The 27,611-nt window shown below is 41.9% G+C and overlaps 1 protein-coding gene across 1 annotated transcript in view; it reads right to left on the bottom strand.

The window, feature by feature from the left end:
* Positions 1-25,503, bottom strand: part of LOC147335342 (uncharacterized) — a 46,308-nt gene extending 20,805 nt beyond the window's left edge. The window contains exons 1-3 of the mRNA XM_086286055.1: positions 25,490-25,503; positions 25,072-25,137; positions 19,561-20,819 (exon numbers count right to left, since the gene is read on the bottom strand). Coding sequence (XP_086142181.1) covers positions 19,561-20,819; positions 25,072-25,117 — 1,305 coding nt within the window. The 5' untranslated portion in view covers positions 25,118-25,137; positions 25,490-25,503. The remainder of the gene's footprint in view (positions 1-19,560; positions 20,820-25,071; positions 25,138-25,489) is intronic.
* Between the last annotated feature and the right edge of the window lie 2,108 nt (positions 25,504-27,611).

Genomic DNA, 27,611 nt, shown 5'->3' on the forward strand with positions numbered 1-27,611 from the left:
TTGTGCTCCTTTGCTTGCTTTTTCAGTGACCCATTCCAGTAAGTCTTTTAACTTTTGAATTACCCCTGCTCCTGCCCCAGTGGCATCAGTAAATAATGTCGTTTTAAATGCTGTCATTAAGGCTACTGCAAGTGCTGCTCCAATCCCAAATACTTGTCCAATTAACCCGAGGAACAAGCCAAATGGACCACCCCTCATGCTCTCGACACCATTACGTACCCATTCTGTGACTTGGCTTACTCTTTGGATTACCCGTGCTCCTGGCCCTGTTGCTCCAAAGTTTAATGACGCTTTAACTGCTGATATCAGTCTAAATGTGAATGCTACTACACGTCTAAATGTTGCGCCGGTTAACCCTGAAACTGAGCCCAATAGAGCTCCCGCCATGCTCTCCAATCTAGCTCCTGCCCATTGTTTCAGGTTGTGTACTTTTTGGATCACAAATTCTCTTGCCAGTGCTGCTCCAATGTCTAACCTTACTTTCAGTTGTGTTATCAATGCTACTGTGTGTTGAATTACAATGCATGCTCTTTGCGACACACACTCTCCTACTGTTATTGCTTTTTGCTTTACCCATGGCCCTGCCTGAGTGGCTCCAATCTCTAATTTTCTTTGAAGTGTTAACATCAGTTCAGCTGTGAGAGTTGCACCACCCTGTAAAATGGTCATTCCTAACTGCAAAAAGAAGCCAAATGGATTAGCCACCATACTCCCTAATCCAGCAGCAACCAAATGTTTTATGTTGCTTGCCTTTTGGATTGCCCATGCTGCTGCCCCTCTTATTCCAATGCCGTATGCTGTCTTTGCTGCTCTTATCAGTCCATCTTTGAGTCTTGCTCCAAGCCCTAATATTCTTCCTTGTAACTGCAAAATGGAGCCAAACAAACCACTCACCATGCTTCCAAATCCAGCTCTTAACAACTGTGCTCCTTTGCTTGCTTTTTCAGTGACCCATTCCAGTAAGTCTTTTAACTTTTGAATTACCCCTGCTCCTGCCCCAGTGGCATCAGTAAATAATGTCGTTTTAAATGCTGTTATTAAGGCTACTGCAAGTGCTGCTCCAATCCCAAATACTTGTCCAATTAACCCGAGGAACAAGCCAAATGGACCACCCCTCATGCTCTCTACACCATTACGTACCCATTCTGTGACTTGGCTTACTCTTTGGATTACCCGTGCTCCTGGCCCTGTTGCTCTAAAGTTTAATGACGCTTTAACTGCTGATATCAGTCTAAATGTGAATGCTACTACACGTCTAAATGTTGCGCCGGTTAACCCTGAAACTGAGCCCAATAGAACACCCGCCATGCTCACCAATCTAGCTCCTGCCCATTGTTTCAGGTTGTGTACTTTTTGGATCACAAATTCTCTTGCCAGTGCTGCTCCAATGTCTAACCTTACGTTCAGTTGTGTTATCAATGCTACTGTGTGTTGAATTACAATGCATGCTCTTTGTGACACACACTCTCCTACTGTTATTGCTTTTTGCTTTACCCATGGCCCTGCCTGAGTGGCTCCAATCTCTAATTTTCTTTGAAGTGTTAACATCAGTTCAGCTGTGAGAGTTGCACCACCCTGTAAAATGGTCATTCCTAACTGCAAAAAGAAGCCAAATGGATTAGCCACCATACTCCCTAATCCAGCAGCAACCAAATGTTTTATGTTGCTTGCCTTTTGGATTGCCCATGCTGCTGCCCCTCTTATTCCAATGCCGTATGCTGTCTTTGCTGCTCTTATCAGTCCATCTTTGAGTCTTGCTCCAAGCCCTAATATTCTTCCTTGTAACTGCAAAATGGAGCCAAACAAACCACTCACCATGCTTCCAAATCCAGCTCTTAACAACTGTGCTCCTTTGCTTGCTTTTTCAGTGACCCATTCCAGTAAGTCTTTTAACTTTTGAATTACCCCTGCTCCTGCCCCAGTGGCATCAGTAAATAATGTCGTTTTAAATGCTGTTATTAAGGCTACTGCAAGTGCTGCTCCAATCCCAAATACTTGTCCAATTAACCCGAGGAACAAGCCAAATGGACCACCCCTCATGCTCTCTACACCATTACGTACCCATTCTGTGACTTGGCTTACTCTTTGGATTACCCGTGCTCCTGGCCCTGTTGCTCCAAAGTTTAATGACGCTTTAACTGCTGATATCAGTCTAAATGTGAATGCTACTACACGTCTAAATGTTGCGCCGGTTAACCCTGAAACTGAGCCCAATAGAGCACCCGCCATGCTCACCAATCTAGCTCCTGCCCATTGTTTCAGGTTGTGTACTTTTTGGATCACAAATTCTCTTGCCAGTGCTGCTCCAATGTCTAACCTTACGTTCAGTTGTGTTATCAATGCTACTGTGTGTTGAATTACAATGCATGCTCTTTGCGACACACACTCTCCTACTGTTATTGCTTTTTGCTTTACCCATGGCCCTGCCTGAGTGGCTCCAATCTCTAATTTTCTTTGAAGTGTTAACATCAGTTCAGCTGTGAGAGTTGCACCACCCTGTAAAATGGTCATTCCTAACTGCAAAAAGAAGCCAAATGGATTAGCCACCATACTCCCTAATCCAGCAGCAACCAAATGTTTTATGTTGCTTGCCTTTTGGATTGCCCATGCTGCTGCCCCTCTTATTCCAATGCCGTATGCTGTCTTTGCTGCTCTTATCAGTCCATCTTTGAGTCTTGCTCCAAGCCCTAATATTCTTCCTTGTAACTGCAAAATGGAGCCAAACAAACCACTCACCATGCTTCCAAATCCAGCTCTTAACAATTGTGCTCCTTTGCTTGCTTTTTCAGTGACCCATTCCAGTAAGTCTTTTAACTTTTGAATTACCCCTGCTCCTGCCCCAGTGGCATCAGTAAATAATGTCGTTTTAAATGCTGTTATTAAGGCTACTGCAAGTGCTGCTCCAATCCCAAATACTTGTCCAATTAACCCGAGGAACAAGCCAAATGGACCACCCCTCATGCTCTCGACACCATTACGTACCCATTCTGTGACTTGGCTTACTCTTTGGATTACCCGTGCTGCTGGCCCTGTTGCTCCAAAGTTTAATGACGCTTTAACTGCTGATATCAGTCTAAATGTGAATGCTACTACACGTCTAAATGTTGCGCTGGTTAACCCTGAAACTGAGCCCAATAGAGCTCCCGCCATGCTCTCCAATCTAGCTCCTGCCCATTGTTTCAGGTTGTGTACTTTTTGGATCACAAATTCTCTTGCCAGTGCTGCTCCAATGTCTAACCTTACTTTCAGTTGTGTTATCAATGCTACTGTGTGTTGAATTACAATGCATGCTCTTTGCGACACACACTCTCCTACTGTTATTGCTTTTTGCTTTACCCATGGCCCTGCCTGAGTGGCTCCAATCTCTAATTTTCTTTGAAGTGTTAACATCAGTTCAGCTGTGAGAGTTGCACCACCCTGTAAAATGGTCATTCCTAACTGCAAAAAGAAGCCAAATGGATTAGCCACCATACTCCCTAATCCAGCAGCAACCAAATGTTTTATGTTGCTTGCCTTTTGGATTGCCCATGCTGCTGCCCCTCTTATTCCAATGCCGTATGCTGTCTTTGCTGCTCTTATCAGTCCATCTTTGAGTCTTGCTCCAAGCCCTAATATTCTTCCTTGTAACTGCAAAATGGAGCCAAACAAACCACTCACCATGCTTCCAAATCCAGCTCTTAACAATTGTGCTCCTTTGCTTGCTTTTTCAGTGACCCATTCCAGTAAGTCTTTTAACTTTTGAATTACCCCTGCTCCTGCCCCAGTGGCATAAGTAAATAATGTCGTTTTAAATGCTGTTATTAAGGCTACTGCAAGTGCTGCTCCAATCCCAAATACTTGTCCAATTAACCCGAGGAACAAGCCAAATGGACCACCCCTCATGCTCTCGACACCATTACGTACCCATTCTGTGACTTGGCTTACTCTTTGGATTACCCGTGCTGCTGGCCCTGTTGCTCCAAAGTTTAATGACGCTTTAACTGCTGATATCAGTCTAAATGTGAATGCTACTACACGTCTAAATGTTGCGCCGGTTAACCCTGAAACTGAGCCCAATAGAACACCCGCCATGCTCACCAATCTAGCTCCTGCCCATTGTTTCAGGTTGTGTACTTTTTGGATCACAAATTCTCTTGCCAGTGCTGCTCCAATGTCTAACCTTACTTTCAGTTGTGTTATCAATGCTACTGTGTGTTGAATTACAATGCATGCTCTTTGCGACACACACTCTCCTACTGTTATTGCTTTTTGCTTTACCCATGGCCCTGCCTGAGTGGCTCCAATCTCTAATTTTCTTTGAAGTGTTAACATCAGTTCAGCTGTGAGAGTTGCACCACCCTGTAAAATGGTCATTCCTAACTGCAAAAAGAAGCCAAATGGATTAGCCACCATACTCCCTAATCCAGCAGCAACCAAATGTTTTATGTTGCTTGCCTTTTGGATTGCCCATGCTGCTGCCCCTCTTATTCCAATGCCGTATGCTGTCTTCGCTGCTCTTATCAGTCCATCTTTGAGTCTTGCTCCAAGCCCTAATATTCTTCCTTGTAACTGCAAAATGGAGCCAAACAAACCACTCACCATGCTTCCAAATCCAGCTCTTAACAATTGTGCTCCTTTGCTTGCTTTTTCAGTGACCCATTCCAGTAAGTCTTTTAACTTTTGAATTACCCCTGCTCCTGCCCCAGTGGCATCAGTAAATAATGTCGTTTTAAATGCTGTCATTAAGGCTACTGCAAGTGCTGCTCCAATCCCAAATACTTGTCCAATTAACCCGAGGAACAAGCCAAATGGACCACCCCTCATGCTCTCGACACCATTACGTACCCATTCTGTGACTTGGCTTACTCTTTGGATTACCCGTGCTCCTGGCCCTGTTGCTCCAAAGTTTAATGACGCTTTAACTGCTGATATCAGTCTAAATGTGAATGCTACTACACGTCTAAATGTTGCGCCGGTTAACCCTGAAACTGAGCCCAATAGAGCTCCCGCCATGCTCTCCAATCTAGCTCCTGCCCATTGTTTCAGGTTGTGTACTTTTTGGATCACAAATTCTCTTGCCAGTGCTGCTCCAATGTCTAACCTTACTTTCAGTTGTGTTATCAATGCTACTGTGTGTTGAATTACAATGCATGCTCTTTGCGACACACACTCTCCTACTGTTATTGCTTTTTGCTTTACCCATGGCCCTGCCTGAGTGGCTCCAATCTCTAATTTTCTTTGAAGTGTTAACATCAGTTCAGCTGTGAGAGTTGCACCACCCTGTAAAATGGTCATTCCTAACTGCAAAAAGAAGCCAAATGGATTAGCCACCATACTCCCTAATCCAGCAGCAACCAAATGTTTTATGTTGCTTGCCTTTTGGATTGCCCATGCTGCTGCCCCTCTTATTCCAATGCCGTATGCTGTCTTCGCTGCTCTTATCAGTCCATCTTTGAGTCTTGCTCCAAGCCCTAATATTCTTCCTTGTAACTGCAAAATGGAGCCAAACAAACCACTCACCATGCTTCCAAATCCAGCTCTTAACAATTGTGCTCCTTTGCTTGCTTTTTCAGTGACCCATTCCAGTAAGTCTTTTAACATTTGAATTACCCCTGCTCCTGCCCCAGTGGCATCAGTAAATAATGTCGTTTTAAATGCTGTTATTAAGGCTACTGCAAGTGCTGCTCCAATCCCAAATACTTGTCCAATTAACCCGAGGAACAAGCCAAATGGACCACCCCTCATGCTCTCGACACCATTACGTACCCATTCTGTGACTTGGCTTACTCTTTGGATTACCCGTGCTGCTGGCCCTGTTGCTCCAAAGTTTAATGACGCTTTAACTGCTGATATCAGTCTAAATGTGAATGCTACTACACGTCTAAATGTTGCGCCGGTTAACCCTGAAACTGAGCCCAATAGAGCTCCCGCCATGCTCTCCAATCTAGCTCCTGCCCATTGTTTCAGGTTGTGTACTTTTTGGATCACAAATTCTCTTGCCAGTGCTGCTCCAATGTCTAACCTTACTTTCAGTTGTGTTATCAATGCTACTGTGTGTTGAATTACAATGCATGCTCTTTGCGACACACACTCTCCTACTGTTATTGCTTTTTGCTTTACCCATGGCCCTGCCTGAGTGGCTCCAATCTCTAATTTTCTTTGAAGTGTTAACATCAGTTCAGCTGTGAGAGTTGCACCACCCTGTAAAATGGTCATTCCTAACTGCAAAAAGAAGCCAAATGGATTAGCCACCATACTCCCTAATCCAGCAGCAACCAAATGTTTTATGTTGCTTGCCTTTTGGATTGCCCATGCTGCTGCCCCTCTTATTCCAATGCCGTATGCTGTCTTTGCTGCTCTTATCAGTCCATCTTTGAGTCTTGCTCCAAGCCCTAATATTCTTCCTTGTAACTGCAAAATGGAGCCAAACAAACCACTCACCATGCTTCCAAATCCAGCTCTTAACAATTGTGCTCCTTTGCTTGCTTTTTCAGTGACCCATTCCAGTAAGTCTTTTAACTTTTGAATTACCCCTGCTCCTGCCCCAGTGGCATCAGTAAATAATGTCGTTTTAAATGCTGTTATTAAGGCTACTGCAAGTGCTGCTCCAATCCCAAATACTTGTCCAATTAACCCGAGGAACAAGCCAAATGGACCACCCCTCATGCTCTCTACACCATTACGTACCCATTCTGTGACTTGGCTTACTCTTTGGATTACCCGTGCTCCTGGCCCTGTTGCTCCAAAGTTTAATGACGCTTTAACTGCTGATATCAGTCTAAATGTGAATGCTACTACACGTCTAAATGTTGCGCCGGTTAACCCACAAACTGAGCCCAATAGAACACCCGCCATGCTCACCAATCTAGCTCCTGCCCATTGTTTCAGGTTGTGTACTTTTTGGATCACAAATTCTCTTGCCAGTGCTGCTCCAATGTCTAACCTTACTTTCAGTTGTGTTATCAATGCTACTGTGTGTTGAATTACAATGCATGCTCTTTGCGACACACACTCTCCTACTGTTATTGCTTTTTGCTTTACCCATGGCCCTGCCTGAGTGGCTCCAATCTCTAATTTTCTTTGAAGTGTTAACATCAGTTCAGCTGTGAGAGTTGCACCACCCTGTAAAATGGTCATTCCTAACTGCAAAAAGAAGCCAAATGGATTAGCCACCATACTCCCTAATCCAGCAGCAACCAAATGTTTTATGTTGCTTGCCTTTTGGATTGCCCATGCTGCTGCCCCTCTTATTCCAATGCCGTATGCTGTCTTTGCTGCTCTTATCAGTCCATCTTTGAGTCTTGCTCCAAGCCCTAATATTCTTCCTTGTAACTGCAAAATGGAGCCAAACAAACCACTCACCATGCTTCCAAATCCAGCTCTTAACAACTGTGCTCCTTTGCTTGCTTTTTCAGTGACCCATTCCAGTAAGTCTTTTAACTTTTGAATTACCCCTGCTCCTGCCCCAGTGGCATCAGTAAATAATGTCGTTTTAAATGCTGTTATTAAGGCTACTGCAAGTGCTGCTCCAATCCCAAATACTTGTCCAATTAACCCGAGGAACAAGCCAAATGGACCACCCCTCATGCTCTCTACACCATTACGTACCCATTCTGTGACTTGGCTTACTCTTTGGATTACCCGTGCTCCTGGCCCTGTTGCTCTAAAGTTTAATGACGCTTTAACTGCTGATATCAGTCTAAATGTGAATGCTACTACACGTCTAAATGTTGCGCCGGTTAACCCTGAAACTGAGCCCAATAGAACACCCGCCATGCTCACCAATCTAGCTCCTGCCCATTGTTTCAGGTTGTGTACTTTTTGGATCACAAATTCTCTTGCCAGTGCTGCTCCAATGTCTAACCTTACGTTCAGTTGTGTTATCAATGCTACTGTGTGTTGAATTACAATGCATGCTCTTTGTGACACACACTCTCCTACTGTTATTGCTTTTTGCTTTACCCATGGCCCTGCCTGAGTGGCTCCAATCTCTAATTTTCTTTGAAGTGTTAACATCAGTTCAGCTGTGAGAGTTGCACCACCCTGTAAAATGGTCATTCCTAACTGCAAAAAGAAGCCAAATGGATTAGCCACCATACTCCCTAATCCAGCAGCAACCAAATGTTTTATGTTGCTTGCCTTTTGGATTGCCCATGCTGCTGCCCCTCTTATTCCAATGCCGTATGCTGTCTTTGCTGCTCTTATCAGTCCATCTTTGAGTCTTGCTCCAAGCCCTAATATTCTTCCTTGTAACTGCAAAATGGAGCCAAACAAACCACTCACCATGCTTCCAAATCCAGCTCTTAACAACTGTGCTCCTTTGCTTGCTTTTTCAGTGACCCATTCCAGTAAGTCTTTTAACTTTTGAATTACCCCTGCTCCTGCCCCAGTGGCATCAGTAAATAATGTCGTTTTAAATGCTGTTATTAAGGCTACTGCAAGTGCTGCTCCAATCCCAAATACTTGTCCAATTAACCCGAGGAACAAGCCAAATGGACCACCCCTCATGCTCTCTACACCATTACGTACCCATTCTGTGACTTGGCTTACTCTTTGGATTACCCGTGCTCCTGGCCCTGTTGCTCCAAAGTTTAATGACGCTTTAACTGCTGATATCAGTCTAAATGTGAATGCTACTACACGTCTAAATGTTGCGCCGGTTAACCCTGAAACTGAGCCCAATAGAACACCCGCCATGCTCACCAATCTAGCTCCTGCCCATTGTTTCAGGTTGTGTACTTTTTGGATCACAAATTCTCTTGCCAGTGCTGCTCCAATGTCTAACCTTACGTTCAGTTGTGTTATCAATGCTACTGTGTGTTGAATTACAATGCATGCTCTTTGTGACACACACTCTCCTACTGTTATTGCTTTTTGCTTTACCCATGGCCCTGCCTGAGTGGCTCCAATCTCTAATTTTCTTTGAAGTGTTAACATCAGTTCAGCTGTGAGAGTTGCACCACCCTGTAAAATGGTTATTCCTAACTGCAAAAAGAAGCCAAATGGATTAGCCACCATACTCCCTAATCCAGCAGCAACCAAATGTTTTATGTTGCTTGCCTTTTGGATTGCCCATGCTGCTGCCCCTCTTATTCCAATGCCGTATGCTGTCTTTGCTGCTCTTATCAGTCCATCTTTGAGTCTTGCTCCAAGCCCTAATATTCTTCCTTGTAACTGCAAAATGGAGCCAAACAAACCACTCACCATGCTTCCAAATCCAGCTCTTAACAATTGTGCTCCTTTGCTTGCTTTTTCAGTGACCCATTCCAGTAAGTCTTTTAACATTTGAATTACCCCTGCTCCTGCCCCAGTGGCATCAGTAAATAATGTCGTTTTAAATGCTGTTATTAAGGCTACTGCAAGTGCTGCTCCAATCCCAAATACTTGTCCAATTAACCCGAGGAACAAGCCAAATGGACCACCCCTCATGCTCTCGACACCATTACGTACCCATTCTGTGACTTGGCTTACTCTTTGGATTACCCGTGCTCCTGGCCCTGTTGCTCCAAAGTTTAATGACGCTTTAACTGCTGATATCAGTCTAAATGTGAATGCTACTACACGTCTAAATGTTGCGCTGGTTAACCCTGAAACTGAGCCCAATAGAACACCCGCCATGCTCACCAATCTAGCTCCTGCCCATTGTTTCAGGTTGTGTACTTTTTGGATCACAAATTCTCTTGCCAGTGCTGCTCCAATGTCTAACCTTACTTTCAGTTGTGTTATCAATGCTACTGTGTGTTGAATTACAATGCATGCTCTTTGCGACACACACTCTCCTACTGTTATTGCTTTTTGCTTTACCCATGGCCCTGCCTGAGTGGCTCCAATCTCTAATTTTCTTTGAAGTGTTAACATCAGTTCAGCTGTGAGAGTTGCACCACCCTGTAAAATGGTCATTCCTAACTGCAAAAAGAAGCCAAATGGATTAGCCACCATACTCCCTAATCCAGCAGCAACCAAATGTTTTATGTTGCTTGCCTTTTGGATTGCCCATGCTGCTGCCCCTCTTATTCCAATGCCGTATGCTGTCTTTGCTGCTCTTATCAGTCCATCTTTGAGTCTTGCTCCAAGCCCTAATATTCTTCCTTGTAACTGCAAAATGGAGCCAAACAAACCACTCACCATGCTTCCAAATCCAGCTCTTAACAATTGTGCTCCTTTGCTTGCTTTTTCAGTGACCCATTCCAGTAAGTCTTTTAACTTTTGAATTACCCCTGCTCCTGCCCCAGTGGCATCAGTAAATAATGTCGTTTTAAATGCTGTCATTAAGGCTACTGCAAGTGCTGCTCCATTCCCAAATACTTGTCCAATTAACCCGAGGAACAAGCCAAATGGACCACCCCTCATGCTCTCGACACCATTACGTACCCATTCTGTGACTTGGCTTACTCTTTGGATTACCCGTGCTGCTGGCCCTGTTGCTCCAAAGTTTAATGACGCTTTAACTGCTGATATCAGTCTAAATGTGAATGCTACTACACGTCTAAATGTTGCGCCGGTTAACCCTGAAACTGAGCCCAATAGAACACCCGCCATGCTCACCAATCTAGCTCCTGCCCATTGTTTCAGGTTGTGTACTTTTTGGATCACAAATTCTCTTGCCAGTGCTGCTCCAATGTCTAACCTTACTTTCAGTTGTGTTATCAATGCTACTGTGTGTTGAATTACAATGCATGCTCTTTGCGACACACACTCTCCTACTGTTATTGCTTTTTGCTTTACCCATGGCCCTGCCTGAGTGGCTCCAATCTCTAATTTTCTTTGAAGTGTTAACATCAGTTCAGCTGTGAGAGTTGCACCACCCTGTAAAATGGTCATTCCTAACTGCAAAAAGAAGCCAAATGGATTAGCCACCATACTCCCTAATCCAGCAGCAACCAAATGTTTTATGTTGCTTGCCTTTTGGATTGCCCATGCTGCTGCCCCTCTTATTCCAATGCCGTATGCTGTCTTTGCTGCTCTTATCAGTCCATCTTTGAGTCTTGCTCCAAGCCCTAATATTCTTCCTTGTAACTGCAAAATGGAGCCAAACAAACCACTCACCATGCTTCCAAATCCAGCTCTTAACAATTGTGCTCCTTTGCTTGCTTTTTCAGTGACCCATTCCAGTAAGTCTTTTAACATTTGAATTACCCCTGCTCCTGCCCCAGTGGCATCAGTAAATAATGTCGTTTTAAATGCTGTTATTAAGGCTACTGCAAGTGCTGCTCCAATCCCAAATACTTGTCCAATTAACCCGAGGAACAAGCCAAATGGACCACCCCTCATGCTCTCGACACCATTACGTACCCATTCTGTGACTTGGCTTACTCTTTGGATTACCCGTGCTCCTGGCCCTGTTGCTCCAAAGTTTAATGACGCTTTAACTGCTGATATCAGTCTAAATATGAATGCTACTACACGTCTAAATGTTGCGCCGGTTAACCCTGAAACTGAGCCCAATAGAACACCCGCCATGCTCACCAATCTAGCTCCTGCCCATTGTTTCAGGTTGTGTACTTTTTGGATCACAAATTCTCTTGCCAGTGCTGCTCCAATGTCTAACCTTACGTTCAGTTGTGTTATCAATGCTACTGTGTGTTGAATTACAATGCATGCTCTTTGCGACACACACTCTCCTACTGTTATTGCTTTTTGCTTTACCCATGGCCCTGCCTGAGTGGCTCCAATCTCTAATTTTCTTTGAAGTGTTAACATCAGTTCAGCTGTGAGAGTTGCACCACCCTGTAAAATGGTCATTCCTAACTGCAAAAAGAAGCCAAATGGATTAGCCACCATACTCCCTAATCCAGCAGCAACCAAATGTTTTATGTTGCTTGCCTTTTGGATTGCCCATGCTGCTGCCCCTCTTATTCCAATGCCGTATGCTGTCTTCGCTGCTCTTATCAGTCCATCTTTGAGTCTTGCTCCAAGCCCTAATATTCTTCCTTGTAACTGCAAAATGGAGCCAAACAAACCACTCACCATGCTTCCAAATCCAGCTCTTAACAATTGTGCTCCTTTGCTTGCTTTTTCAGTGACCCATTCCAGTAAGTCTTTTAACTTTTGAATTACCCCTGCTCCTGCCCCAGTGGCATCAGTAAATAATGTCGTTTTAAATGCTGTTATTAAGGCTACTGCAAGTGCTGCTCCAATCCCAAATACTTGTCCAATTAACCCGAGGAACAAGCCAAATGGACCACCCCTCATGCTCTCGACACCATTACGTACCCATTCTGTGACTTGGCTTACTCTTTGGATTACCCGTGCTCCTGGCCCTGTTGCTCCAAAGTTTAATGACGCTTTAACTGCTGATATCAGTCTAAATGTGAATGCTACTACACGTCTAAATGTTGCGCTGGTTAACCCTGAAACTGAGCCCAATAGAACACCCGCCATGCTCACCAATCTAGCTCCTGCCCATTGTTTCAGGTTGTGTACTTTTTGGATCACAAATTCTCTTGCCAGTGCTGCTCCAATGTCTAACCTTACTTTCAGTTGTGTTATCAATGCTACTGTGTGTTGAATTACAATGCATGCTCTTTGCGACACACACTCTCCTACTGTTATTGCTTTTTGCTTTACCCATGGCCCTGCCTGAGTGGCTCCAATCTCTAATTTTCTTTGAAGTGTTAACATCAGTTCAGCTGTGAGAGTTGCACCACCCTGTAAAATGGTCATTCCTAACTGCAAAAAGAAGCCAAATGGATTAGCCACCATACTCCCTAATCCAGCAGCAACCAAATGTTTTATGTTGCTTGCCTTTTGGATTGCCCATGCTGCTGCCCCTCTTATTCCAATGCCGTATGCTGTCTTCGCTGCTCTTATCAGTCCATCTTTGAGTCTTGCTCCAAGCCCTAATATTCTTCCTTGTAACTGCAAAATGGAGCCAAACAAACCACTCACCATGCTTCCAAATCCAGCTCTTAACAATTGTGCTCCTTTGCTTGCTTTTTCAGTGACCCATTCCAGTAAGTCTTTTAACTTTTGAATTACCCCTGCTCCTGCCCCAGTGGCATCAGTAAATAATGTCGTTTTAAATGCTGTCATTAAGGCTACTGCAAGTGCTGCTCCATTCCCAAATACTTGTCCAATTAACCCGAGGAACAAGCCAAATGGACCACCCCTCATGCTCTCGACACCATTACGTACCCATTCTGTGACTTGGCTTACTCTTTGGATTACCCGTGCTCCTGGCCCTGTTGCTCCAAAGTTTAATGACGCTTTAACTGCTGATATCAGTCTAAATGTGAATGCTACTACACGTCTAAATGTTGCGCCGGTTAACCCACAAACTGAGCCCAATAGAACACCCGCCATGCTCACCAATCTAGCTCCTGCCCATTGTTTCAGGTTGTGTACTTTTTGGATCACAAATTCTCTTGCCAGTGCTGCTCCAATGTCTAACCTTACTTTCAGTTGTGTTATCAATGCTACTGTGTGTTGAATTACAATGCATGCTCTTTGCGACACACACTCTCCTACTGTTATTGCTTTTTGCTTTACCCATGGCCCTGCCTGAGTGGCTCCAATCTCTAATTTTCTTTGAAGTGTTAACATCAGTTCAGCTGTGAGAGTTGCACCACCCTGTAAAATGGTCATTCCTAACTGCAAAAAGAAGCCAAATGGATTAGCCACCATACTCCCTAATCCAGCAGCAACCAAATGTTTTATGTTGCTTGCCTTTTGGATTGCCCATGCTGCTGCCCCTCTTATTCCAATGCCGTATGCTGTCTTCGCTGCTCTTATCAGTCCATCTTTGAGTCTTGCTCCAAGCCCTAATATTCTTCCTTGTAACTGCAAAATGGAGCCAAACAAACCACTCACCATGCTTCCAAATCCAGCTCTTAACAATTGTGCTCCTTTGCTTGCTTTTTCAGTGACCCATTCCAGTAAGTCTTTTAACTTTTGAATTACCCCTGCTCCTGCCCCAGTGGCATCAGTAAATAATGTCGTTTTAAATGCTGTCATTAAGGCTACTGCAAGTGCTGCTCCATTCCCAAATACTTGTCCAATTAACCCGAGGAACAAGCCAAATGGACCACCCCTCATGCTCTCGACACCATTACGTACCCATTCTGTGACTTGGCTTACTCTTTGGATTACCCGTGCTCCTGGCCCTGTTGCTCCAAAGTTTAATGACGCTTTAACTGCTGATATCAGTCTAAATGTGAATGCTACTACACGTCTAAATGTTGCGCCGGTTAACCCACAAACTGAGCCCAATAGAACACCCGCCATGCTCACCAATCTAGCTCCTGCCCATTGTTTCAGGTTGTGTACTTTTTGGATCACAAATTCTCTTGCCAGTGCTGCTCCAATGTCTAACCTTACTTTCAGTTGTGTTATCAATGCTACTGTGTGTTGAATTACAATGCATGCTCTTTGCGACACACACTCTCCTACTGTTATTGCTTTTTGCTTTACCCATGGCCCTGCCTGAGTGGCTCCAATCTCTAATTTTCTTTGAAGTGTTAACATCAGTTCAGCTGTGAGAGTTGCACCACCCTGTAAAATGGTCATTCCTAACTGCAAAAAGAAGCCAAATGGATTAGCCACCATACTCCCTAATCCAGCAGCAACCAAATGTTTTATGTTGCTTGCCTTTTGGATTGCCCATGCTGCTGCCCCTCTTACTCCAATGCCGTATGCTGTCTTCGCTGCTCTTATCAGTCCATCTTTGAGTCTTGCTCCAAGCCCTAATATTCTTCCTTGTAACTGCAAAATGGAGCCAAACAAACCACTCACCATGCTTCCAAATCCAGCTCTTAACAACTGTGCTCCTTTGCTTGCTTTTTCAGTGACCCATTCCAGTAAGTCTTTTAACTTTTGAATTACCCCTGCTCCTGCCCCAGTGGCATCAGTAAATAATGTCGTTTTAAATGCTGTTATTAAGGCTACTGCAAGTGCTGCTCCAATCCCAAATACTTGTCCAATTAACCCGAGGAACAAGCCAAATGGACCACCCCTCATGCTCTCTACACCATTACGTACCCATTCTGTGACTTGGCTTACTCTTTGGATTACCCGTGCTCCTGGCCCTGTTGCTCCAAAGTTTAATGACGCTTTAACTGCTGATATCAGTCTAAATGTGAATGCTACTACACGTCTAAATGTTGCGCCGGTTAACCCTGAAACTGAGCCCAATAGAACACCCGCCATGCTCACCAATCTAGCTCCTGCCCATTGTTTCAGGTTGTGTACTTTTTGGATCACAAATTCTCTTGCCAGTGCTGCTCCAATGTCTAACCTTACTTTCAGTTGTGTTATCAATGCTACTGTGTGTTGAATTACAATGCATGCTCTTTGCGACACACACTCTCCTACTGTTATTGCTTTTTGCTTTACCCATGGCCCTGCCTGAGTGGCTCCAATCTCTAATTTTCTTTGAAGTGTTAACATCAGTTCAGCTGTGAGAGTTGCACCACCCTGTAAAATGGTCATTCCTAACTGCAAAAAGAAGCCAAATGGATTAGCCACCATACTCCCTAATCCAGCAGCAACCAAATGTTTTATGTTGCTTGCCTTTTGGATTGCCCATGCTGCTGCCCCTCTTATTCCAATGCCGTATGCTGTCTTTGCTGCTCTTATCAGTCCATCTTTGAGTCTTGCTCCAAGCCCTAATATTCTTCCTTGTAACTGCAAAATGGAGCCAAACAAACCACTCACCATGCTTCCAAATCCAGCTCTTAACAATTGTGCTCCTTTGCTTGCTTTTTCAGTGACCCATTCCAGTAAGTCTTTTAACTTTTGAATTACCCCTGCTCCTGCCCCAGTGGCATCAGTAAATAATGTCGTTTTAAATGCTGTTATTAAGGCTACTGCAAGTGCTGCTCCAATCCCAAATACTTGTCCAATTAACCCGAGGAACAAGCCAAATGGACCACCCCTCATGCTCTCGACACCATTACGTACCCATTCTGTGACTTGGCTTACTCTTTGGATTACCCGTGCTCCTGGCCCTGTTGCTCCAAAGTTTAATGACGCTTTAACTGCTGATATCAGTCTAAATGTGAATGCTACTACACGTCTAAATGTTGCGCCGGTTAACCCTGAAACTGAGCCCAATAGAACACCCGCCATGCTCACCAATCTAGCTCCTGCCCATTGTTTCAGGTTGTGTACTTTTTGGATCACAAATTCTCTTGCCAGTGCTGCTCCAATGTCTAACCTTACGTTCAGTTGTGTTATCAATGCTACTGTGTGTTGAATTACAATGCATGCTCTTTGCGACACACACTCTCCTACTGTTATTGCTTTTTGCTTTACCCATGGCCCTGCCTGAGTGGCTCCAATCTCTAATTTTCTTTGAAGTGTTAACATCAGTTCAGCTGTGAGAGTTGCACCACCCTGTAAAATGGTCATTCCTAACTGCAAAAAGAAGCCAAATGGATTAGCCACCATACTCCCTAATCCAGCAGCAACCAAATGTTTTATGTTGCTTGCCTTTTGGATTGCCCATGCTGCTGCCCCTCTTATTCCAATGCCGTATGCTGTCTTTGCTGCTCTTATCAGTCCATCTTTGAGTCTTGCTCCAAGCCCTAATATTCTTCCTTGTAACTGCAAAATGGAGCCAAACAAACCACTCACCATGCTTCCAAATCCAGCTCTTAACAATTGTGCTCCTTTGCTTGCTTTTTCAGTGACCCATTCCAGTAAGTCTTTTAACATTTGAATTACCCCTGCTCCTGCCCCAGTGGCATTAGTAAATAATGTCGTTTTAAATGCTGTCATTAAGGCTACTGCAAGTGCTGCTCCAATCCCAAATACTTGTCCAATTAACCCGAGGAACAAGCCAAATGGACCACCCCTCATGCTCTCGACACCATTACGTACCCATTCTGTGACTTGGCTTACTCTTTGGATTACCCGTGCTCCTGGCCCTGTTGCTCCAAAGTTTAATGACGCTTTAACTGCTGATATCAGTCTAAATGTGAATGCTACTACACGTCTAAATGTTGCGCCGGTTAACCCTGAAACTGAGCCCAATAGAGCACCCGCCATGCTCACCAATCTAGCTCCTGCCCATTGTTTCAGGTTGTGTACTTTTTGGATCACAAATTCTCTTGCCAGTGCTGCTGCAATGTCTAACCTTACTTTCAGTTGTGTTATCAATGCTACTGTGTGTTGAATTACAATGCATGCTCTTTGCGACACACACTCTCCTACTGTTATTGCTTTTTGCTTTACCCATGGCCCTGCCTGAGTGGCTCCAATCTCTAATTTTCTTTGAAGTGTTAACATCAGTTCAGCTGTGAGAGTTGCACCACCCTGTAAAATGGTCATTCCTAACTGCAAAAAGAAGCCAAATGGATTAGCCACCATACTCCCTAATCCAGCAGCAACCAAATGTTTTATGTTGCTTGCCTTTTGGATTGCCCATGCTGCTGCCCCTCTTATTCCAATGCCGTATGCTGTCTTCGCTGCTCTTATCAGTCCATCTTTGAGTCTTGCTCCAAGCCCTAATATTCTTCCTTGTAACTGCAAAATGGAGCCAAACAAACCACTCACCATGCTTCCAAATCCAGCTCTTAACAATTGTGCTCCTTTGCTTGCTTTTTCAGTGACCCATTCCAGTAAGTCTTTTAACTTTTGAATTACCCCTGCTCCTGCCCCAGTGGCATCAGTAAATAATGTCGTTTTAAATGCTGTCATTAAGGCTACTGCAAGTGCTGCTCCAATCCCAAATACTTGTCCAATTAACCCGAGGAACAAGCCAAATGGACCACCCCTCATGCTCTCGACACCATTACGTACCCATTCTGTGACTTGGCTTACTCTTTGGATTACCCGTGCTGCTGGCCCTGTTGCTCCAAAGTTTAATGACGCTTTAACTGCTGATATCAGTCTAAATGTGAATGCTACTACACGTCTAAATGTTGCGCTTGTTAACCCTGAAACTGAGCCCAATAGAGCACCTTTTGTGCTACTTCGTGTACCATCTACAAATTCTTTACCCTTGCTTTTTTCTTTCTTTACCTTCTTTCCTGGCACTAGTGCTCCAACGTGTAATGCTTCTTTCAGTGCTCTTATTAATTTTAATATATGTCCTCCACCACACCTTAAAACTATTTTTGTTTTCCCGAAGAATAAGCCAAATGGCTTATCCAACATTCTCCTAAAACCACCAAGTAGCCATTCTGCTTCTTTGCTTCCTTCTTTAATTACCCATTCTGCTACTATTCTTGCTTTTTTTATTACCCATGCTGTTGCCAGTTCCAGTCCTACATTTAATGATGTTATCTGTTTATCTCTGAGTATTGCTCTACCCATTAATATTGTTCCTCCTAACCCTAACATTAACCCAAACAAAGCAACCATGATTCTTTCTAATCCAGTAGCTGCCCCTTCTGCTTCATAGCGTACTTCTTGCATTACCACTGTTGCTACTTCTGCTTCATAGCTTCCTTCTTGCATTACCACTGTTGCTACTTCTGCTTCATAGCTTACTTCTTGCATTACCACTGTTGCTACTTCTGCTTCATAGCTTACTTCTTGCATTACCACTGTTGCTACTTCTGCTCCATAGCTTACTTCTTGCATTACCACTGTCGCTACTTCTGCTTCTCCATTGTCTAATTCCATTGTAAATAACACTATCAGTCCAACTGTGAGTGCACCTAACACTATTCCTGCTAACCATGAACATAAGTAAAATTGAGCACCCATCATGGTTTCTAAACCACCACCTATCCATGCTAACCCTTTGACTAATTTTTGCATTGTTCTTTTAGCTACTTTCCATGGTTTCAGGATTACACATACTCCTGCATCTGCCACTCCAATGTCTAATATGATTTTTATCGCTTTTATCAGTAATACAGTAATTGCTCCTTTACCCTCTAATATTTTTACTCCTAATCTTAAAACCAACACAAATGGAGCATGCACAATGCTCCTTAATCCACCACCTACTATTTCAGTCTTTTTCCTTAATTTTTGTATTGCCCATTCTGTTCCTCTGCTAACCTTTTTGATTGCCCCTTCTGCTCTTGTGACTAATTCTTTTATCATTGGTGTTATCAGTCCAACTGTGTTTGGTTCTCCACCCCCTAAAATCTTACATCCTAACCATGTGAAGAAGCAAAATGCATCACCCACCATTCTCCGGAAACCACCACCTACACATTCTGCGACTTTTATTGCTTTTTTTATTACCCATGCTTTTTCCTCTGGCACTCTAATGTCTAATGTGTTTTTGAGTTGTGTTGTTAGACTTTTTATGAATGCTGCTACACTCTTTAATATTGTTACTGCTAATGCTAAAACCAAGCCAATTAGAGCACCCACCAGTCTCCCTAATTTACGACCTGCCCATTCTGTTCCTGTCCTTAGTTTTTCCATTACTCCTGGTTCTGCCTCTGCTGCTCCAATGTTTAATGCTGTTTTCAGTTCTTTTAACAGTTCAATTGCGAGTATTGCGCCTGCCCATACTATTGTTCCTACTAACTCTAAAAACAAGCAAATTAGAGCGCCCACCATGCTTCCCAATCTACCACCTACCCATTCTGTTTCTTCGGTTACTTTTTGCATTACCCACGCTCCTGGCCCTTCTCTTCCAACATGTAATGCTGTTTTCATTGCTCTTTTCAGTCCTACTGTGAGTATTGCTCCACCACCTAATAATGTTCCTATAAGGTAGCCAAAATTTGCATTCACCATCTTGACTAGTCCACCACCAGCACTTTCTCCCCCTTTGCTTAACTTTTGCAAAACCTGTTGTACTACCTTGCTTATTATTTGCATTACCCACTTGTTTATTTCTTTCATTATCAATGTCCCTGCCCCTATTGCTTCTATGGCTAATGCTGCTTTAAAGGCTGTTATTAATCTTATTTTGAATGCCACTACACTCATAAATCCTGTTCTTGTTAGCCAAAAAAAGATTGCAAATAGAGCACACATCATGCTCCCTAATCCACCGCTTACCCCTGGTTTAGTTTTTGTTTTTGTCTCTGTAATTTCTATTTGTTCTTCTCCTTTTCTTGCAACTTCTTTCATCCTTTCCTTTTCCATTGATGGTTTGTGTTCATCTAGCTCTTTTGTAATTTCTTCCGTTTTTCTTTCTTTTTCTTCATTTTCTCCTTCGTCTTTATCTTTTGCAGTGCTTCCTTCTTTCGCTTCATTTGTTGTTCCTGGGGTTAAAACCACAACAACTGGCCCAAAGAAGGCATTTGCCACTGATTCTGCGGCATGACCTTTAAATTTGATCAATCCATTATTATAGACACTGTGGCTAGACTTTTTGCAGGAATTTTCTTGTGGTAACATCTTACTGGTGTAACACTTTCCTTTATTTTCTTTAACTATCTGATCCACTGTGTTTAGGAGTGCCTCCACCTGGGACTGGTCTCTAAAAGATTTTCCCAATTTGCTATACTTGTTATCAATGAAATAGTATCGACCCTTGATTTTCATGACCAAATCACTCAAACATTTATTCTGAGCCATCAACTTCTGAGTCTTCATTCCTTCTGGGAGAGTGTCTTCCTGAGTAAAGACAACTGTAGCATATTTAAAAACTTCCTCTGAGAAATATTGGCTTATTTTCTCAATGACAGCCTGCTGCTGGTCTGTGGATTTCTCCACTTTGAGCACAATGAGAAAAGCATGAGGCCCTGGAATGCATTCACTGACAGACTTCAATATTTCAAGCTTACGCTTCTCCTCTGAACCACATGGGGCATGTAAATCAGGAGTGTTGACCAAGGTTATCCGTCTTCCATGGAGAGATTTGGACTCAGTTTGACATTCCGTATTGTCAACCTTGAACAGTTCTTCTCCAAATATGGTGTTTGCTAGACTGTTTTTCCCAGCTTTAGTGGCTCCCAGCAGGACAATCCTGTACAATTTTTGCACTGTAAGGAAATAAAGACAGAAAATGAATAATGTTTGTTTAATGCTGTTCTGGTACTGAGTCTGACGAATGTATTAAGCATTAGTAAGGTAGTATTGAAGGATAACTGAAGGGTAGTATGTAACTTATATATACCAATATAAACGTTTATTCTTATATTATTATGTTTGCATAATAAAAAATATATTTATATGTTCTGTATGTCCCTGTGCTTTTTCTGTATCATTTTTCGTTGTAAAGATAGCTACAATCTTGATCATTAAATATATAAATTTGCTTTTAAATACTTTGTTAATGTCACAGTGGAAATTTGTATTTATCTTGTGTATTGGTTTTATTCTGATTTTTAGTGTTTATTTATGAGGGTAGTTTTATTTGCATGGTTTTATTCTGTTTTTATTGCATGGTTTTTAGTGTTTTATTTGGCATGGTTTTAATCCATTGTGGACTGGCTGCACATGGGACAAATTAGCTGATAGGGATCACCTGCTGAGGCATGGGTGTGTCCAGAGGTGGTCTATCAGCGGTGTAAAGACCTTTTAAAAGCAGGCTAGCTGAGCACTGGAGGAGAGAGGCCCCAGACTGGAAGAGGAATGCTAGACGGCCAGGTGAAAAAAAAGGGACCCCGGCCAGCGTGACACAGCGACCCAGTTCCAACAGTGAGAAGGGCGACAGTGGGAGACGCTGTGTAGCCCGACGTCCCGGGGCTAGCGATTTTTCCCATCGGGCTACCAAAATCTATCTCTGCCCTGCCCGTCCGGCTATCGTAGGAAGGAAAAATATATGTCAATGCTTTTGCATTCTTTCGGAAATGTAGCTGGGTAATTATGTCATTGGCATCGATGAGCCACTGTCAATATGTGACATATTGAAATCGCGTTTGAATTTGCGCTTGTTTTTTGCTTTCACTTTGCAATCATGCGAACTGTGTATAGAGAGCATCAGCACTGATCTGTGAGTGATGATAATTTGTGCACCAATTCCTCTGACATCGTCTTATTAATCGTTAGCTTACTATGCAAACATGACAAGTGAAATCTCCCGCAGCAAGCTTAAACATGTGAGAGGTTGATCGCACAGAGAATCGCTGAGCTTATGTGAGTGCGTGTGTAAAAGCAGCAGGATATATATTTTAGTTCTGCTGAGCCAAATAAGACAGGTCAGGGTGAAGAAGTGACAGCCAAAGAAAAGCTTACCACAAAACGGAGAAGTTATGACAAATCAGACTATAAGGCAAAAAGAAAGTGCAGCTTTATGGCTTCATGGACAAAAGAATTTCTGTGGCTGCAATATGACGAGCTAAATAACCAGGGCTGCACATAAGTGGTCCGCAGGTGCGCATTCGCTGTCAAAATAAAAAACACGCACAAGGGTTAGGGTTAAATTTAAAAACTGTACTTTTGAGTTAAAATATATATTTCTAATTTTAATAAATGACAAATTAAAAAGGCATGAACATTTTATTTTGTATCGAAAAAATATCGAACCGTGACACCAAAGTATCGAACCGAACCGTGAATTTTGTGTATCGTTGCACCCCTAATATATATATATATATATATATATATATATATATATATATATATATATATATATATATATATATATATATATATATATATACATATATGTATGTATGTATACATATATACATATATGTATGTATGTATACATATATACATATATATATATATATGTATGTATACATATATACATATGTATATATATACTTATATGTGTGTGTGTGTGTGTGTATATATATATATATATATATATATATATATATATATATATATATATATATATATATATATACACACACACATAACAGCAGGGTGCAAGATGCTAGCAGGCAAGGCATACATGGAACGCCATAACCAAGTGGCCGGCATAGTGTACAGGAACATCTGTGCCGAGTATAACCTAGAAGTCCCGAGGTCAAAATGGGAGATGCCCCCAAGGGTGGTGGAGAATGACCGAGCTAAGATCCTGTGGGACTTCCAGATACAGACGGACAAAATGGTGGTGGGTAACCAACCGGACATAGTGGTGGTAGACAAACAGAAGAAGACGGCCGTAGTGATCGATGTAGCGGTTCCCAATGACAGCAATATCAGGAAGAAGGAACACGAGAAGCTGGAGAAATACCAAGGGCTCAGAGAAGAGCTCGAGAGGATGTGGAGGGTGAAGGTAACGGTGGTCCCCGTGGTAATCGGAGCACTAGGTGCGGTGACTCCCAAGCTAGGCGAGTGGCTCCAGCAGATCCCGGGAATAACATCGGAGATCTCTGTCCAGAAGAGCGCAGTCCTGGGAACAGCTAAGATACTGCGCAGGACCCTCAAGCTCCCAGGCCTCTGGTAGAGGACCCGAGCTTGAAGGATAAACCGCCCGCAGGGGCGTGCTGGGTGTTGTATATATATATATATATATATATATATATATATATATATATATATATATATATATATATATATATATATATATATATATATATATATATATATATATATATATATATATATATATATATATATATGTATGTATACATATATACATATGTATATATATACTTATATGTGTGTGTGTGTGTGTGTATATATATATATATATATATATATATATATATATATATATATATATATATATAACACCCCCAGCACGCCCCTGCGGGCGGTTTATCCTTCAAGCTCGGGTCCTCTACCAGAGGCCTGGGAGCTTGAGGGTCCTGCGCAGTATCTTAGCTGTTCCCAGGACTGCGCTCTTCTGGACAGAGATCTCCGATGTTATTCCCGATGATATATATATATATATATATATATATATATATATATATACATATATGTGTGTATATGTGTATATATATGTAATGCCACGGTCTGCCATAGCTGTCCGTGACAGAATACAAATGTGTAAATAATGTTAACCAAAATATTTTCAAATTGTATTTGTTTGCTATCAACCAAAGTCAGTAGCATTAAATTGTCCAAAATGTGCACCCATGAATCTGATGCTTTGCATTACGGTTTGTGATCTAAGGTTTAAATGTAGCTGCTTGGCCAGGGAAACCCATTCAATGAACCTCTTTACGTGCTACTTCTAAGCTAATCTGAAGGCCACATGAAGTTTGGAGGCCTGTAGCGATTGACTCTGCAGAAAATTGGTGACCTCTGCACACTATGTGAATCAGCATCCGACCCCACTCTGTGATTTTAAGTGGCCTACCAGTTTTTGGCTGACTGGCTGCTTAGTAGTGAGGAAATTTCATGATCCTGTCACGGTTCCACACTGGAATTCACTGAGGTCCTGAGAGTGACCCATTCTTTCACAAATGTTTGTAAACACAGTCTGCATGCCTAGGTGCTTGATGTTACACCCTTGTTGTTCATTTTAGTTTTCTCTAGCTATCTAGTTTCACGCTGTTTGTGATAGACCATTCATAGTTTAAAACGACTATGTGTTTATACACCACTCTCCATTTAATCACATAATATTAACTCCGACCAACTGGTTGTGGCAGATGGCTTACCAAAGCATCTTGAGGTGACTGTTGTTGTGACATGGTGCTATATAAATAAAACTGAACTGAACTTCCTCAATCTGCTGCAGTGAGGTATAAATACAGTAGTGCCTTAACACTAACTTCAGGCACAGTTTGGTAACTAAGGCGTTTCTCTTTAGTGGGTGGAGTACAGAACAAAGGCACACCTACTTGGACTGCATCAGTGTGCTAAGGTAACTTCCGCTTAAGCCATTACCTTATGTCTGCACTCACTGGATAAATCTATATTCATCTTCAGTCGTGTCTCAGCAGTGACATAGTGACTTCACTGGACTCTGAGACACTGAACTCATTCAGCCAAAAAAACATTTTGGTCCAGCAACTTATGTGTTTAGTCAGTTTTGATTTGCCTCTAAGACACAGCTGATTGTGTTTTTGTATTGGAGACCCAGCTGTATATTTTTGGTGCTGTTGTATTACTGTTATATTGCAAGTTTGCCACATTCCAATTGTGAGGGACCATTGTATACAACAAAATCAAGTAAATTAAAAGCATTTGTTTCTATTTACTTTCCATTTGGATCAAGTTTACCTTTTTTCAAGTAACTTACTAGATTTGACAGTGTCAGTTTCTTTTTTTAATAGTAGGCTTAGAACAACAATTTATTTTATCAGGATAGAGATTCCTGTCATCTGAAAATCCTACTGACTAAAACTCATGTCAACTCATGTCAACATGTCAGTATGCTGTTACCTCTGATGTACTTTTGACCTCCAGCTGCTCCTGCCATGCAGATCATTTTTGGTGACTCCAGAAGAGCTAAATAAGGAAGAATAACAAATAGATTAGCGTATTTGGTTAGGGCTGTTTTTTTTATATTGCCACACAAAAAAGACTACTAATTTCAGTTCAGCTAAATTGCTTTACTAAAGCACAAGCACAAGCTAAATTGTGCTTGTGCGAATGGGTGTGAATGGGTGAATGCACAAGTTGTGTAAAGCGCTTTGAGTGCTCAGAAGAGTGGAAAAGCGCTATATAAGAACTAGTCCATTTACCATTTACCATTTACTACACCAAAAGGAAATAGGCAATGTTTTTTTAATACACTGGACAATAGACAAATTAATACACTGTCACCAAAATGCTGTATTTGTTTATTTATTTAGAATACCTTTCTCAGGTTTGATTCTTCCAACCTCTTTCTGTGTTTTGTCTTCTGCTTCTGTTGTCTCAGCTTTTGCTCCTGTCTTTTTTTTCATGTTTTCCTGCAAAACTGTAATATTTGGCCCAAAGAATGCTTCTTTCAAAGGCTCAACGGCAGGGCCTGTTAAGTTGATCCATAAATGCATAGAGACACCACCTGGATTCATCGGTTCTAAAAGACACAAATAGCAACATCTAATTAATATACAAATACCAAGAAAAAGGCTTCAAGACCAGCTGGTTTCTATTCAGCCATAGAGCTCATCCACATACTAACCAATAAAGTCAAAGTCTGTCTTTATGTTTCTTGGGGTGTTTGCTGAACAAAGCATGATCAAACACTCTGAGGTCAAAACAGTGTTTTGTTAAATTTGATTTAACATTGAAATGTAAATGTTAAATTTGTCATTGGCATTTTTTATTCTGTAGAGGCCACATATTAGTCAAATAACTTATGTAGTGTAATCCAGTTAATAAATTATCCCAATGACTCTTGCCTCACAAATACCACAAGCAATTGAATTTTCTCCAACAAGGCTGCATGCTTGGCTTGGTGTAAGGTTTCACATTTGCCATTACCGACTTACACACAGTAGGCTTAAAGCATCATCCAAGTGTATTTTGAAAGCATACTTTATCTAAAATATTAGTTTTCAAAATGCAGATGTTGTGATGCCCACAAAGTGTTAATGTTAAAAGTACTTACCAGACATGGTGTTTGAAGTGAAGAGCAAAGCGTTACAATCACGGTGTATCTCGTGACTTCAGCTTAGTCACATTTGTCACAATATGTGTATATAGAGGGCGGATTGCTGGTTTCCCCTTCAGGAGGAAATAGAATGCAGCTGAGTGTGTATTTTTAGTAACAAAATTGCTTTGCATTTTTATAAAAAAACTTAAAAAAATAAATTGCAACACATTCAAGTTTTGTTCTTTTTTAAAGCATAGTCTATCTAAACCAGTGGTCTCCAACCTTTTTTGCGCCACGGATCGGTTTATGCCCGACATTATTTTCACGGACCGGCCTTTAAGGTGTCGCGGATAAATACAACAAAATAAAACTAGTACCGGTACCGAAAAAAAGAAGATTTATTATTTATTTTTATTTATTTATTTTTATTTATTTATTATATAACACACGTGAAAAGACCCAGGAAAACCGAGTTAACGATAAAAATGATATCAAAATAAAGCTGAAAACCGATAAAAACCCTGAAAACTATACATTTCACACCTGAGCCTCAACTCTCGCGGCCCGGTACCAAACGACTCACGGACCGGTACCGGTCCGAGGCCCGGGGGTTGGAAACCGCTGATCTAAACTATTTGTTTTCAGAATGTTGTGATGTCTGCAAAGGTTTAGGTTAAAATAACATACCAGACGTGTTGTTTGAAATGAATGAATGCAGAGCAGAGCGTGACAATCACAGTGTGTCTTGTTGTTTGTAACTTTCGCTTACTTTCTCTTGCTGTTTCAATATCTGTCTGTGGAAGATGGGGATTGCCCTGGTTTCCCCTTCAGGAGGAAATAAAATGCAGCTGGAAGTGTTTTTTTTTTTTTTAACAAAATAACTTTAATATAAAATAACTTTGCAGATAAAATAACTTTCAAAAATTTAATTAATTGTAACACATTCTGTTTGTTTGTTTTTTCTATTTTTAAAGTATACTTTAGCTAAAATATTCATTTTCAGAATGCTGTGATGTCTGAAAAGGTTTGGGGTTAAAATAACTTACCAAATGTGTTGTTTGAAGTGAATAAATGAAGATCAGAGCTTGACAATCACAGTGTGTCTTGTGGCATGTGACTTTCGCTTACATTATCTTGCTGTTTAAATATGTATCTGTAGAGGGTGGGGTTTGCTTGGGTTTCCCCTTCAGGAGGAAATAAAATGCAGTTGCATGTGTTTTTTTAAGTAATGAAATAGCTTTGTGTTTATATAAAACAAATAAATTAATTGCAACCATTTTTGTTCAGGTGACTGCTAATCTTCCATTATTAATTATCTCTTACCAGTGTAAGTATTTGCTTTCACTTCTGGTGCACCTGTTGTTAATTTCATCAACACCAAAGGAGCTAAAACTGATTA

The sequence above is a fragment of the Aulonocara sp. 'chitande type north' Nkhata Bay genome, linkage group LG3 (assembly GCF_057382095.1).
Source record: "Aulonocara sp. 'chitande type north' Nkhata Bay isolate Kocher_YH1m ecotype deep benthic linkage group LG3, A_spYH_male_GT1.1, whole genome shotgun sequence".
Lineage (NCBI taxonomy): Eukaryota > Metazoa > Chordata > Actinopteri > Cichliformes > Cichlidae > Aulonocara > Aulonocara sp. 'chitande type north' Nkhata Bay.